Source organism: Amia ocellicauda, chromosome 11, assembly GCF_036373705.1.
Source record: "Amia ocellicauda isolate fAmiCal2 chromosome 11, fAmiCal2.hap1, whole genome shotgun sequence".
Lineage (NCBI taxonomy): Eukaryota > Metazoa > Chordata > Actinopteri > Amiiformes > Amiidae > Amia > Amia ocellicauda.
The window spans coordinates 7946835-7962401 of NC_089860.1; the positions used below are offsets into that span (position 1 = coordinate 7946835).

Genomic DNA, 15567 nt, shown 5'->3' on the forward strand with positions numbered 1-15567 from the left:
CATTGAGTGAAGCAATGAAGGGAGAGGATAAGAAATGTGATACTGAAAGTCAGACAGGGAAGGATGGCGAGACGTGACTATATTCAGTGCATTTGGAAAATGGGAATTTCCCAATTGGAAGAGAGATACTTTACAGTGTGTAGGTTTTCATTACACTTTTCCTTTTGTAAGGGGGTTCAGAAATGTTCATCATGAGACACAGATGAAAATATAACAAATTATAAACAAAAGCAATTCGTTTGCAAAAAAACTAATTGTATAACAAAGAAAATAATAAATATAAAATTCTATTACTTTTTGTTAATTTGACACATTAAAGCTCTGACTGACATCATAGGAAATGAAATTGATATATTTTTTCCTTGTTGAAAAAGACTGAACTGCAATAGTGTATCCTAGGGGTGTTGCAAAGAATGGTCCCAGTTGCACATTAAGTTTTAGTGCTAAAATGAATAGCCTACACAGCACATGCATAATAGGATTATAAAAATGTTGTCGATGCAAACGGTTACATCCAAACAGATAAGTGGATAAACTTCCCTTAAAAAGTTTCCTTTTTAGAAAGAGTTGTTCTTCCAGGAGTACGAATCATATGGGTGTTATGCTGCTTTAAGAACCATTGGTGGCATTTCCTTTTAGTGGAAAAAAAATCTGTTTAATTTAATTTAAGTCTGCAGGTGTTTAATTTTCTGTTGATTTAGGTTTTGCACAGTGGTTTCAATCCCCTAGGTAGTTGGTGTAACAATTCCCTGTGTAGCAGGGTGTAGTAGCTGTGATTCCAGGAAATGGTTCATTGCCATTTTGAGTTTACCTTTCAAATGTGTATTAAAGCAAATGTCTCCTCTCACTGTTGCAGATTAACTACTGAAGTCCTGATCAGGATTTGCGTTTCTTCAATGAGGAACTACAGGCTCATCTTTTGCCACAACCTGAAGCAGCCATAGATGACCACGGAATGCCTATTCACTGAGAGTGACGGGAGCAGGAGATAAGCTGTACTTTTGGGTGTCTGTGTGCTCAGAGGTTGGTCTTGGTTTCAGAGATGCCTTACCTTGTAGATCCCACCATGTCTAACGCAACATTTGAAGGTGTGCGTTGGGTTGGGCCAAAAAATGCTTTTGTTAGCCGGGGGGGCACACATTCCAATGGAGCGTTTTCTTCCACAGTTTGCCCTTATTGGAAACCCAGAAAGACTTATCTATAGGGTGCATTCTTCCTTTACCCTCCTCCCTTGATCAGTGGGTGCTTTGTGGTGAGCAGGTGGCAGGAGAGGCAAGTGACCATGCCTCTCTCTCTCTCTCTCTCTCTCTCTCTCAGACAGAAGTAAGCAGGCTGGCTGTGGAAGCTATGAGGAAGAGCCTCTCTCCTTCCCTCAGCGACTCCCTCGGCACCACCAGGGTTTTTGGGATTCCCCTCGAGGAGGTGCCGCAGAGCGGGCAGGCCGGGCAGGAGGTTTCCCTGCTGGTCAAGCACATTGTCGAGTACATTGAGGAACATGGTGAGCCACCTGAAATTGATCCAAGTGCTGTGCAAATCGGACACTTCATTTTATAATTACTATTAGTAGTGGTATTTCATACACATTGCATAGGTTGCCACACCCATACTCCTTAATCTTATGAGATGAATCTACATGGCTTGTAGTGGAAAGCCCCCAGGTAGCCTTGAGCTGAACTGACTGATCTCTGTGTTGAATGAGCAGCCCCTGCAGTGCTGTTCAGTGGTAACTTCTGCTTTTCATATCACAGAGCAGGGAAAGTGGTTTGGTTAATCATTATTACTATTATTATTTATCGTCATGGGAAAGTTCCTTTACTGTGTACTTTAGGTGAGAAAGTCACTTTATGAAAACCAACCCCCCAAAATAAATAAATACAATACCTTGGCTGAGGTTTGTATTGAATTTTGAAAAAACTGAAATGTCATGTGCAGATCAGTTGACGGTGAACTCTGAATGCCCTGTGATTAGGAAGATTTGTTTTTCTTTATTACATTCTTTTGCCAGTTTTTTTTTTTTTTTAACGAGACGAAAAAACACAAGACATTATTTTCTCTACAGAAGCCTTGTAATTCACAACAGATCCCTGTAACCCAATGATATTACATATATGCCATAAACTGATAAAGGTTTGCTCATTCTCATTTTGTTTGGTTTCTTGTAATACTTTCAAATATGATATTTTATTATGTGGTGTCCTTTGAGCTGAAATGTAATACTGTTACAAAAGTTTATCTTCTCTTTGTGAAGATAAGAGTGTCCCATCTGACTATTTAAGATTGCAGATACTAGCATAGTACAACCAGAATTTCAGGTCTTGTATTTCAAATGGCAGATTCTTGGTTTTGCCCTGTGTTAGAAGCCAGCAACTAAGTTATGACTGAATCTGGGCCATTTTGTTTGTAATTATTTAATGATGTGTCCACTTATTTTCCTCTTGAACAGTATTTGAAGCCGTCATCTTTTGTTAGACTGCATTTTGCCAAAATATTCCCCTCGTAAAAGAGTTTGATAAAAGTATGCGATCAACACATAATGGTTAATATCCATTTTAGATTTTTGGTTTGGGGCATGTCTAATGAAATCACCACAACATTTAGGCTACTGTTGAAAACTAATAAATGAGTCTTTGTAATGAGTTACTAACCGCTAATTCACCTGCTGTGAAGCCCCATGCAGCATTGTGCAACACTTTTAATTACTAGTTACAGCCTCTTCCCCACATCTTGTTTTTTAACCCACACCTGACTGACCGCAGCTGACTTTTTGATACAGTGACTTGTGTGTGAGATTAAGCTGGGCCGAAACTCCCAAATTGTGGATGTTATGCAAGAGGATTCTTTCTTTTCCTGCCTTCTACCGTATTAGGAATAATTGAGCAGTCTACTGTTTTAAACACGCCAGGAAAGTTAATCAGCCAGTGAAAATACTTTAATCTGTCTGTTTGTACTCTACCAAATGCCAGAACTGTGACTTAATAATGGTGATCTCAGCAGAGGCCCAGCTAATGAAGCCAGAACGTAAGTTGGCGCAGACTGGGTACATACCAGTGTAACCTGTCATAGTGCCCAGAATAATGTTTCAGCTTCTTCAACAGGATGTAGTGGCTTCTCTTGTCTTACTGTCAGGTGAACATAATGAACTGTAAATGTTTTAAAAAACACGGACATTAAAGTGAATAAAGGAAAATGACTTTTTAAATATTTATATAAGGAAGATAAAGATAAATACATCTGCATCTCCCTCGGCAGCACACAGCCTGAGTCACCACTGATCTCAGAGCTGACAGCTTCCTCTTCAGATGGAATGAGGCTCAAAAGCAAAGTATAAACAAAAATCAAAATAGACAAACCAAAAAACCCCACAACAAATCCAAGCACTGCTCGTCTTTTCCCAGGTGATGATCTTAGCTGTGTAGTTGTATACCCAAAAATAATAGGTCTAATAATGCATTTCTCTCCTGCTCCCCTTCTCACCATCTCTCTTATTATTCTCCATCTCTATCCCCATCTCTCTAATTCTCTGCCACTACTATCCTTCCTTCTCCCTGTCCCCCCCAATCATCTCTCCCTCTCCTGGGCAGGGGGTCTGGACCTGGAGGGTCTGTTCCTGGTGAACGGCAATGCGGAGCGAGTGGAGTGGCTGCGGCAGCGCTATGACAGCGGCGAGGAGGTGGACCTGGAGAAGGAGGCAGACCTGGCCTCGGCTGTCAGCCTGCTCCGGCTCTTCCTGCAGGAGCTCCCCGAGCCCGTCATCCCTGCCAGCCTGCAGGCGCGCATCCTGCAGCTCTATCAAGGTGCCAGCCTCCCTCGGCATCTACATAGCCTTTCTGAAGCTTCGCCAGGTTTTATGGTATACGGCCATGTTGTAATTTTCCTGTGAAATCAAGCCCAAGATGGATGGTCATGGGGATTGGTTATACCATGGATGAAGAAGTGTTGTAGGCAGGATTGGAATGTTCAGCTGTTTCGGGGGATATGTATTTGAACACAGTAGGGCTCTGCAGTTTCATTTCTCGCCCCATCAGACTCATCATCCAGCAGTGCATGAAGTGCAACATATTGCACCGCGTTGCATCACAAATATCATGCCCTCGTCCTTGTAAGACTGAGCAATACGTCACTGGCCTTTCAACACACAGACTAGTCATCATCCGGTGACGTTGCAGATTCTGGAAAAGAGGGTGGGGCTGCTGTTTCAAAAATAGAAACCCATTATCCTTGTTTGAATTTTGTTTGTATTATTTTGTTCTCCTAGACCAAATCAGTGAGGAAGAGCTGGCCAGTAATATGAAGTACTACCTGCAGCAGCTCCCTCAGGTCAATTACTGCTTGCTGCGCTTCCTGTGCCGCTTCCTGTCCAATGTGGCCTCTCTCCAGGAGGAGAGCTGGAGCACCGGGGCCTTGGCCGCTGTCTTTGGGCCGGACATCTTCCAGTAAGACTTCAATCCACTTACTCTTCCTGTTGTCTGACCTTCCATGTGACTGACTTAGACTGATTTTGTTGTCCAACGGAATTATTTGATATAGATTTTCTTCATCGTGTTCAATCATAACATTCCTTGGTGATTAATTGAACAACTGAACAAAACGGGGAAAAAGCATGTAAGAATTTACTCTGATTTGCAGTCACTACGTTGAAAATAACTTTCAGCAGAAGAATGTAACTCTTGTAATTGGTAAGCTTGATCTTCTGGTTTATTAGAAGCCTCTGAGTTGAAGACTTAGTTGGCATCTGCAATGAAGGCACCCTCAGCCCCTGCTACACTCTGCTCAGAGCAAACAGTGCTATCAGCCAGGCCGATAAGAGGGAATTGCATTGCAATATATTCTACTAGTCTTGCAGAAATCAATAATCGCAGCCCTGTAAAACCACGGCTCGTGTGCTGCCCGGGGCAACTGAAAAACTGCATTGATCAGGCGGGGAACGATCAGGTTTACTGATCATGCAGCCTGGCCATGAACCTCAATAGCTCAATAGCTTTGAATACTAACATAGGGAAGGACCTTGCTAGATTCCAAGCTCAAAACAATACTCATCAGTTAAAATGGAGAAGTGGATAGAATAAGTAAAAGTGCAGTAAATAGACATTCTTCTCTGAACAACAAGTAAAGGCCAAAACAGTCGTCTCCTGCTTTACAGCCTCGACACTGACGTGGAGGATCTGAAGGAACAGAAGTCTGTGAGCAGAATCCTGGCTGACCTGCTGGAAAACCAGGAGGACTTCTTTGATTCAGAGGAGGAGGATTTCTCCACCAATGACTACAGCTCCATCAATGAGCAAGTAAGGGCCTTCTCTGACACACGCTCATATGCTCTGACCCTGCGATGACTGACTTGTTTTTTCGTTTCTTTCTTTCCTTGGTTGTTTTCCTTTTCTTTTCTGAACTGATATGGTGTGCCATCTGATGGGTTATCTGCATTGTGTCATGTGGTCAGGTGTGTGTCTTGTGCTTGTGAGTTTTTGTGACAGATGTAATCAGGGTTATTTCATCTGGTTGAAATGCTAGGAAATGGAGGTGAATTCTCTGGAGAGAATGTGTTTCCGCAGGTATTTGTAAGGTATTTATCCTATTTCCTGGGTGAGAAAGTCATGATGTTTACTGTCAGGACTGTTTTTTTAAAGCATGAGATGTACATGTATTTTGTAGGTTGTAACTCTGATATCAAAAGCGAAATCAACCTAATTGCCTTCCATTTGCATTGTCAGTTGTACGTTTTATATCTGTATGCATTGTAATCTCTTACCTCCTGTATGAGGTGGTCATACTTCATACAAAGTTACCTTAACCTTGTAGTGAACCATGTCATAAAAGTTAAAGTTTTTATGAAAATCCTTACAAGGACTGTGCTATTAACTATTATTAGCTATTATTAAGTCACAACTGGAAACTTAAGTTATTCAAAATATTTGTTCAGTCAGGGATCTTAAAACGTGTAAAATCGGTTTGCTGAGAAGTTATTTGACATAAATGCCATAATGATTAATTGCTCAATAGTTTACTTTAGTTACGGCACATGTTTTAAGAAAACCAGTGACACGATTTCACAACACTTGACGGAAGATCTAAATTAAAGCATCCACAAGAGATTATGCATCATTATGAGGGCTGGAGACATTCTTAAATGTCTAGCACTCTTCTAATATTGCATCAGTCTTCTGCTGAAGATTAAATAAGCTTCTGACGTACAGCATATAGCATGAAACCTCATGTGTGGAAGAAGAACTTTTAATTGATTAAAAAAAAAAAAAAAACATAAATGCTTGATAGAGTTGAAGAGAAACAGCCCAAACTCAAGCACGAGAAAAGTTTTGTAAATGATTTATGTTTGACTCGCCGGTTATCTTCACCAAAGAAAACAATTGTCTATTTTATCCCAGTTTGTTTGTGTGGGTGTGCTTACATTGGAATTTAGAGCAAAAGCTGAATACCTTAACAGTCATATCGCAGTAAGTAAAGTGTAAAACCGCAAACAGTGCACCAAGTGGCTATTGTTTGGCTGCCTGCTTGAAAGACTGTCGACATCAGAAAAGAAAGCCAGTCTATGGCAATGCATGTTTAGTAACCTTCAGAGTGTGGCACGGTTGTGTATAAACAGATTATGGCCTTACTGGCTTTTGTTTCTCTAAAGGCCCAATTAAAATGTATGTTGAGGGAGGACAGGGAAGGGGGGAGGTTGTGTTTCTTGTTCAACGGAATGATTGATATAGATTTTTTAATTATTATTTTTTCCTTCATGTTCATCCATAAAATGTAATTCATTGACCTAAGAAACGAGGGGGGAAGAAAATGTAATTTATTCTGTTTGCCATCACTTTCAGCGAAAGTCTTACCAATAATGTTAATAATGCATAGGATGGAGGAGTGGGTGGGCAAAATGGATAGAATAAATCAAAATGCTTTTGATTCAGTAGGATCAGCCCATAATCAAGCAAGAGAAAAGTTTGGGAAATTAGGCTTTATGCTTTTACATATATGAAGTGCCATTTTTCACCGTCACCAAAGATTGTTGTTTTTTTTTTAGCCCGGTGTGTGGTTGGCCAACGGCGTTGTGTCAAAGCAATACATTGTGCAGTAATTGGCATTGTTAACGATATAGCTACATTAATACTGGCCAGGATGACCTAAAGTTATCACTCTCGTACAATTAGTCCAGCAGCAGTCATCACCAAAAGGCAAGAGCTTTTCAGAGCGCCACAGCAGTGAAGCCTAGAATCTGTTGGCAAAATACATGTTTCATAGTCAATTGTTAGTTTTTTCTCTCCACTTAATGGAAACTGTAACTCCCATAAGCATTCCAGCAGTGGCACAGCCTGCTTAGACAGCGATCAAGTTCTACAGAAGAAAAAAAACAAGATAGATTCAAAGCTTTGCGTTTATCGTTTCACATCCATTTTGTGCGCTGCAGGAGATAAACGGTCTCATTTGGATAACTTCACTGGAGTTCCGCTGTTCCCAGCCTTGAGTCGATGACAGAGCCTTTATTGCAGCTCACTGTACGTCTGTATGTACCATCAGTTACGTTCTTGTAGCTGCTGCAGTAGATAAGCAATAGCTTCCTAAGAGTCCTTGTCACCCCCTGTGGAAACATATTTGAGTTTCAAAGCCTGTACAGATTCCTTTACAGGGAACAGATGATAAGCTCCAAATGCCTTTCATGTGATATTTTGCATTGTGACTAAATAGCTTAGGACTGTAATCAGAAATGACCAGTATGCACAACTGGACAAACCGCACACAGACTTGCATAACTGCGTGAATATCAGATCAGATACCTGCAAAGCACACTAACCACTAACCACTTAGATTTAGAAGTAATGAGAGAAGACCACCCACAATTTGATACATCAGTGGAGTAAGGTGCTGAACTTTGGCAGAGCAGTGTGTTCAATCGGTAGCAGCATTGAATTCCACTCCATCACTAACTTGCAGCCATCTTAGTTCTGCTGCAGCTTGTATTTAGGTTAATGGTGAGTGAATAAATAGAAAATGACTGGCCTTTATATTGCCAGTTTGTCATTCATACCAGTTTATATCTTCATCCGTCAAGCCAATTTAAAATTCTTATTTTTGTCTCGCTTTCCAGACCGTAAAATATTGTTGCTTTTTTCTTTTTCTGCTTTTTTTTTTTGTATTTCACTCTCATTTCTCCCTCTCCCTCCCCTCTCTCCATCTTTTTCTTTCATATCATCTCACCTGCCTTTAGCAATAACCGTCCTTTAATAATGTTTTACTGTTCCTTTGCTTAACCCAGCCTGATGAGATGAACTCCGGGACTGTGGAGTTACCTAGCAACGGCAACAATATGGCGGTTAAGCAATCAGCTTTACCTGTTGCTGGGGTAATCGTTGTTTTTATTTTGGCGTGCCATCTCGTTAATAATCTACCGCAATTACAAATGAATCAAAAGTTAAACGCATGACCTTGTGCACTCAGGGAGAGAGCTTCTGCTAAATGCTTCCAGTCTCAGAGTCCACAAAGGAGGGGGATTCCTTTTAAAATTCCTGAGGAGCAGCTGTCTGTTTCAATCTGCGTGTGAGCATCTACTGTAATTAATACCTGTGTAAATGAACCCTGCCCTGGACCAAGCAAATGCTGTTCCAGTTTAGTATGGCAGCTTGTTGCCATTAAATGTGCCTTTCCTTTAAATCCTTTAATGAATCGCAATGTTACCGAAATGGCAGCACTATACAACTCCGTCTGTTTCACGGTCTGTAACCAGAGATTATGAAACTGCATCTTTTCGGGAGTTTCTGTGACATCTCGCTCCCCAAGAAACCGCCCCAGCCTTTCCCCTCTAGTGCGCTTGTGTGCCACTCACATTTGAACCGAATTGTAATTGTACCAGTACAGGCCTCGCAGCAGGCAGGATGTCTCCAGCTGGTTCTTTGCAAGCCTGACACCTTTTGATTGTATGGAGGCGTCTTTTGATTTGCTAACTGGAAAGAATGTTTCACCCGTGGCAACCGTACTGCCGAGAAGAAGCCGAGAGTTCGAAACTAGTCTTGAGGATGTGTTGCTGCTGTGCTACTGTGCAGCTGACTGATATTGACATTCTTTGCTCTGAGCTCTGATGAGTTTTGCAGACTCTTAGAATAGGTCCCCTGCAGCGTGCACCTGTCAGTGACTATGGCCTTTCCATCCGAGGAGCAGTGCCACTGCCCACTCACTGACAATGTGGGTAAACTCACCCAGGCAGACAGCGACGAGATACTTTTTTTATATATATTCTCGGTGGCGTCACACTGATGTCAGCTGTCGGAATTTTCCACTCTTTTGATTCAAACGGGAAGCTATAGTTTCACTGTGGCATAAATAGTAAACCGTACTTCGGCGGGCCAGGTTTGATTGCTAGAGTTATTTTGACGAAAGGGTAAATTTGTATGTAGGGACTGTACAACTGGATCTTCAGATCGAAATATTATGACCTATATTAATGTTGAAAATTTCAGGCTGGATTTATATATATTTTTTTTTCTGTTGGTCAAAGGTTTTACCAATACAGTTGCATGTGGTGCTTTCAGATTTCAACTTCTCTGTTTTCTTTCCTACTTTTTTTACTATAATGCATTACCATTAGATGTGAAAGTATCATACCTGTTTTCAGGTGTTTTAAAGGGATTTATTCCAGAAGCATGTATGCATGAGCTGTTGCATCTGTTTTCTTACTTGTTTGTGGTGTAATGCATGCCTTTAAATGCATTTTGTATTGATTTAACGTATAACTTATAATAGGGTGATTTTAGCAGGTAGGCCTCCTCCCAGCTTTTTTTTTGTTTTGTTTATCTATCATTACTATACATTTTTATGATATGAACGCAGATCGTGGGAATCTGAAGTGTAGCATACAGTTCGGTACATGTATTTATGTAGCACCTCCATTTGCTTTTGGCATAACAGAATTTGATCTTCAGACAGTGAAGACCCATAGCATAGCGGCTGCCTCAATCCCGCATGGCAACTATTTAAATCTTGCATGCCTGCACACATGCTTGCACAACTGTTACATAACACAGCTGCCTGGCCTTCAGTTTGGGTGTATGTGTTCACTCAGGCACTTGAGACAGATCGGAAATATTGTACACTGTATTAATCACGGATACTAGATATGTTATTTTCAACAAAGAACATGGTAGTGAATGTAAGGGGGAGGATCAATGGGTGACCAATTAAGACTACCAGTGGTCACCTATGGCTCTGAAACTGGGTCACTTAAGAAATTATACAGAAACTGCAGACAACACAGAAGAAGCATGGAAAATAAATTAATGGATCTGAGAACAAACAAAAATGTAACATTTTCACTCTTTCAATGACAATAGCAATGGGCTGACACAAAAAGAATAGACCAAAGATTAACAAAACAAGCAAAAGAGAACGTTAAAGGTGAGAGGATAAAATCAGAATATTTGCTGGCATAACCTGGACAAGAAACCATGTATATTAAATCAAGTAGAAACATTTTGGGGAGGCCTTTCGGCCAACAGTAGATTGACAAAAGCAGACAATGATGAATCTTTTCAAAGTTAACACAGCTCTTTGCATTATTCTAATTTTAGTTTTTTTTTTTTTTTATATATCTTCTGTTGTATAACAGGAAAAACAGTTTTATGGTATAGGAAGCCAATCCTAGCTTTTCTTTGTTGTTGTTCTCTTTTATACAGAATTATTATTTCTGTGCTTTTTTGATCTCTTTTATACAGAATTATTATTTCTGTGCTTTTTTTAGGACAAATCGCTGAAACTAGCTCCTATAAATATCTAGCTTGTTATTCACATGTTTATACAGATCGTTGCCTAGAGGAGACATTGTGTCCTGTACATGTCATTTACGTACATCAGCCATCTAGAATAAGCAAGCAAGACTACTGTTATGGATGGTTTGTCACAAACGCCTTGCTGATATAGGAAATGTGTGTTTCCCAGTTCATTTAATCTTTAGAAACTGTCTAGAGCGCACAGCCGTTTCCCCTGCTGTCATTGTCTTCCTAAGAAGCGGACAGCAAGGCTAAGCAAACAAACAAAACCAAAATCTTTTCCTGGATTCAGTCCAGTTACCAGCGGATTGTGTGATTATTACTCAGCGTATGAACCATATTAATCTGCATATGTGAGGAGTAGAAGGGTTCTTTAATCCAATCCGGAGATGTGAAAGCAGTTTCTATGGAGATGTCCCACCACATTGAAGGATCGTACGTACCAGGCATTCTCGCGTTGGATTAGTGGCACAGGGGAAGAGGAAAGGAGACTGGCAAAGGAGTTTGACAGACAGACAGAGTGATTATCAATCGCACTCTTAACCTGAAGAGGTAGACAGTAGTTGTGTGAAGTCTTGTAATATTCACATTCCTCAGAGGAAGGAAGTAAAATCAATGAAGGCTGAAGGTTCTTTCTTGATAGTACTGAGCAAGCAGGCTTTTACTTTTTGTTTATTTTGCATGTCTTAAGTGGGGGAAAAATTTGTTCAATTCAGTCATGTTTGCATATGACTTATTGTGAAATCCATTGTGCTCCCACATGTTCAAAGGACTGGTTACTCTTTGTAGCATTCACGGGCTACCGCACAATATGTACGTATATATATCAATTTGTGTAAACCACAGCTCTTGCGAAAACCTGTTCAGTTCCCTCGCGTCAGGTTTAGCTCTATGTAACGCTGCCTGTCTTGCTCTTGTGTGGGTTAAAGTGGTGGAACGGTGTAGCGAAACTTCTTTCAAATGGAGCATGTTGAACGCAAGTAAACCAGATTATATGTGCTGCGTTCCAAATCCGTTCAAATTCAAGTCATTTCCCATTGCTCTGGCCTGCCAGCTTTGGACATGCATAAAAAAAGATATATGTTCTAAGCACATATCTCCTTTCCCATAGCTAAGTGTTGGGAATTATATATCAGGGAGGATCACAGTTAAAATGAATCTGACCTTCTTCTGTTGTAATCGTGTTTACCTCAGTGTGCACCACTCGCAGCACGCAGTCCCAGCAGATTAGCCCGTAGAGAGGTGCAGTGTAATTCCTTTCATCTAGCCAATCATACTGTGACTTGTAATTTTGTCTATATCACCATGCGTTTCTGCAGTGGGTTCGGTTTTATTTTGATATTTTTTTGTGTGGTGCATAGATATATAAAAAAAAAAAATTAATCTTTTCAGTGCAAACCTGAGGAGATTACGTACAGAGCCGTGCCACACAATGATTAACCTTGAGATGGGTGCGTAGCCCAGCACAGGGCATAAAACTGAGCAGACACAAACACTTAATTATCTGCCCGCTGTAGTGGTTTCTTCTAAATTATCCCACTACGCCGCCTAGCCACAGACTCTCACAAAGAAGGGAGAAGTGATGGTAGCCCCAGACTAAGACTCGGGTGGACCCACAGCTTCTGGGACACTGTGCTTGGCCAGCTAGACTGACCTGATTTTAAAAACTGCACAGCCAGTACAGGTGAGGAATGGGGGTGGAACTGCTGTCTGATGCAGTCTATCACATGTGTGTGTTTTGTTCAGATCACAGAGCTCTTGGATGACGAGAAACTGGAGCAGTGTGAGGAGCTGCCCCGGGACAGCGAGGACAGCCCCGAGGACGAGAGGCTGCAGGACCCCCCCGAGCTCACCCAGGTCACCCCCTCCTCCAGGTAAGAGCTGTGGCCCGCCCACTGCTCCAGACAAAACTGCTGGGGAGACTCGTGTTTTTGTGTCAACACAGATGCACGCTGAATCCTTATTTAGTTCCCTGCAGGGCATCAGTTGAGCGTCTACTGTTCAAAAATACAGAGCCCAGTTTTCCCCAGTGTGAGCTGGCTGACCTCTCCATATCAAAATAATTACATGGGAAGCTTTCCCACACTTTTCCCACAGTGGGAAATAAGCAACGAGGTCCATTTTGAATGGCACTGAAAAAGAAAAGTCTCTGAATCTAAATAAGGCCTGTATTGTCAATTAATCAACTTTAAACAATGACAGGTCTATTTACTTTATTTATTTTTCTTCTGTATCAAATGTTACTTAACTTTTTTTTTTAAAACTATATGGAACTAAAAGTGCTGTTCTAGTGCTGTTTTTATTTTATTGAGCAAAACGTCTTCAGGAGTCAGACCTATACCTATGGGGGCCTGAGGCATCCTCGTACGGAGGATGAGAGGTGTCCGTTGAAGTGAGCAGGTGCAGGGATGATCGAGAGAGACAAGAAGCCGCACACAGGGCTGGGAGACAATCTGCCAGGCTCTATAACCGTAACAATACTTGCAACAATTAGCGTTCAACCCCATTTTGAACTTGTGACTTCAAGGCCTGATCTTCACCACCACGAGCAGCACCTCCTAAATGCCTGATAAGATGGTGGAGATCTCTGCCTGCATCATCAGAAATTACATTTCTATTACGATAGAGGGCTTTGGTAGACAGACACTGTTTGTAAATAAGCAGCTGGTTTGGAGGTCAAATATGTCAATGGGAAGCATGACTGAGACCTATCCAAATGAGTTGCCCAGAATACCGTAAAACCTCCAATACTCACCGGGTCTCGAATATCAGCTGGTCTCCAGTAGTCGCCAGGTTGATTTGCATAATCATGTAAACAAAAGCACTTCTCTAATAAACTTGACAGTGCTTTATAAATAAAGTTTCTAATGATGCATTAACACATTTGAAAGAACCTTCCACAACATATTTATGTAAAATGTTATTTTTAGTTTTTGCATCTTTCTTGTTTTCAGTAAATATATACCGTATATAATTATTTAAAAAAAAAAACACCATCACTTGTGTTTTTATTAATTTATTTCTCACTTTAACTAATATATATAGCTGTATAGTTGTATTGCTGTTAATTGTAGTGATTGAACTGTCGACATAAACAATGCATTAATGAAGTATAATGTTGATAGTTTGGTTTAAAGCATATTTCCAGTTTTGTTTAAGTACTTTTTGTTTATTTAGTGAGAGTTCACAGTATATTGAATCTTACTGCTAACAGAATTACCAGTATTTTGTTTTCAATCCAGTGTATAGTTCATCACACATTGAAAGTGATTTGTTTGCATCTTTGGAAAGCAAAGTATTAAAAAATAAGAACAATTACAAAATAAATAAATTAAAGCCTGGCCTATTAGCCTGCTTCTACAATGAAGCAATGTTTCCAGGCTCTTCTCACCCTGCATGAGTCCACGATGTCTATTTATGTGTTAATGTTTAATACAATTGCCGGTCTCCAATTGACGCTAGGGCTTCTTGAAGTTATTTGGAATAAACACTGGGGGCGTTTAAATGAAGTTTTACAGTATATTTCTGTAACTCCACGTTTTGAATGATGTCAATGCATACAATTAAAGGGCAGATGGCAGATGGACGGGTATTTTAAGGCTGCTGGGGTACCTGATGATGTTGGAGGTTAGAGACCCATCTTCTCTCCACAGTATTGAAGATAATTTAAAGGTAGGAAACAAACACCGATCATGGGTGTTCTGGAGACTGTATTGTGGTTATATTTGTGGGAATGGATTTTTACAAGAGACGTTTAGCGTGTTTAGCCAGTTGGAGTAACAGGTCAGAGTGCAGTGGAGAGAGCTGTGCCACTGGTACTCCACTGGGTCGTGGTGGACGTCCATTGGCCCAGTTGCTCTCTGGTTTAAAGTGATTAAATCCCTTAATCCCTAATCCACAAAAACAGACAGGCATGTGTGCCAACATGTTATTATACAGACAGATCTGTAAGTGGTAGACGTAGCAGACATTGTTCTGCTTAGAAGTTACACACATTGATGCAGATGTACAGATTATAATGACACAAGCAGGCATACAACCATAATATTCTATCATCTAAATCTTTTTTCCTTGTATCTTAATCTTGTGGTAAATGCTGCCCTGGCCAACTGCTGTCTAATACTCCAATTTCATATCTCAGCAGGGAGACATCATCCAGCAGTGAGAATCTTTGTAATCCTAGTCCTTCAAATTGTAGAGCAGTTCTACCAGGGAGCGCTTACTTGTGGGGCCTAGACTTCAAAGGATCTGGGGCAAGTTAAGGTGTCTGACCTTCGGAAGAGGCTTTAACTGGCAGCTGTTGCAGTATTAAGGACGAGACAGTCAAGTGTGGCCTGCTGAAAGACCACTTAATTGACGTTGATCGGAATAGAGAGAGAGAGAGAAAAACATGGCCACTTTGAGTAGCTAAAGAGCGAGCACTGTCTGTCGCCATTATGTCATTCCCTGCAAGCACTCAAAAATGTATCTTTTAATTATTGTTACTGATGTAGCTAATTAACAGATGGTCCCTTCTTGTAAACAAATTTGTTTTTATTTGTTTCCTTAATTGTGTTAATTGAAACATGAATTTGAATTTTATTTATCGGGGAGGGGCTCCAACTTAGTGGCCCAGATTTATTATTTGGATGCTTGTTTGTATGGAGAGTTCAAGCAGTATTTCTGTGTCCTGGCATGACTTTGCTCTACGTCTGGCAAATTGATTCTGAGCCCAATGGGATGTAATAGAGTGTGGAGCCCCTGCTGTCTGGACTGATTTTGCAAATGCTGGCAGAGATGTCTCTTTTAAAGCTTAGTCAGGGGCACGAGG

The 15567-nt window shown here is 40.8% G+C and overlaps 1 protein-coding gene across 4 annotated transcripts in view; it reads left to right on the plus strand.

Moving 5' to 3' along the window:
- fam13b (family with sequence similarity 13 member B) overlaps positions 1-15567 on the plus strand; it is a 56524-nt gene that overhangs the window by 12951 nt on the left and 28006 nt on the right. For all 4 annotated transcript variants that reach the window (XM_066716508.1, XM_066716511.1, XM_066716510.1 and 1 more), the window contains exons 2-7: positions 857-1023; positions 1318-1498; positions 3582-3794; positions 4256-4433; positions 5141-5282; positions 12504-12631. In XM_066716508.1, coding sequence (XP_066572605.1) covers positions 1348-1498; positions 3582-3794; positions 4256-4433; positions 5141-5282; positions 12504-12631 — 812 coding nt within the window. In that variant the 5' untranslated portion in view covers positions 857-1023; positions 1318-1347. The remainder of the gene's footprint in view (positions 1-856; positions 1024-1317; positions 1499-3581; positions 3795-4255; positions 4434-5140; positions 5283-12503; positions 12632-15567) is intronic.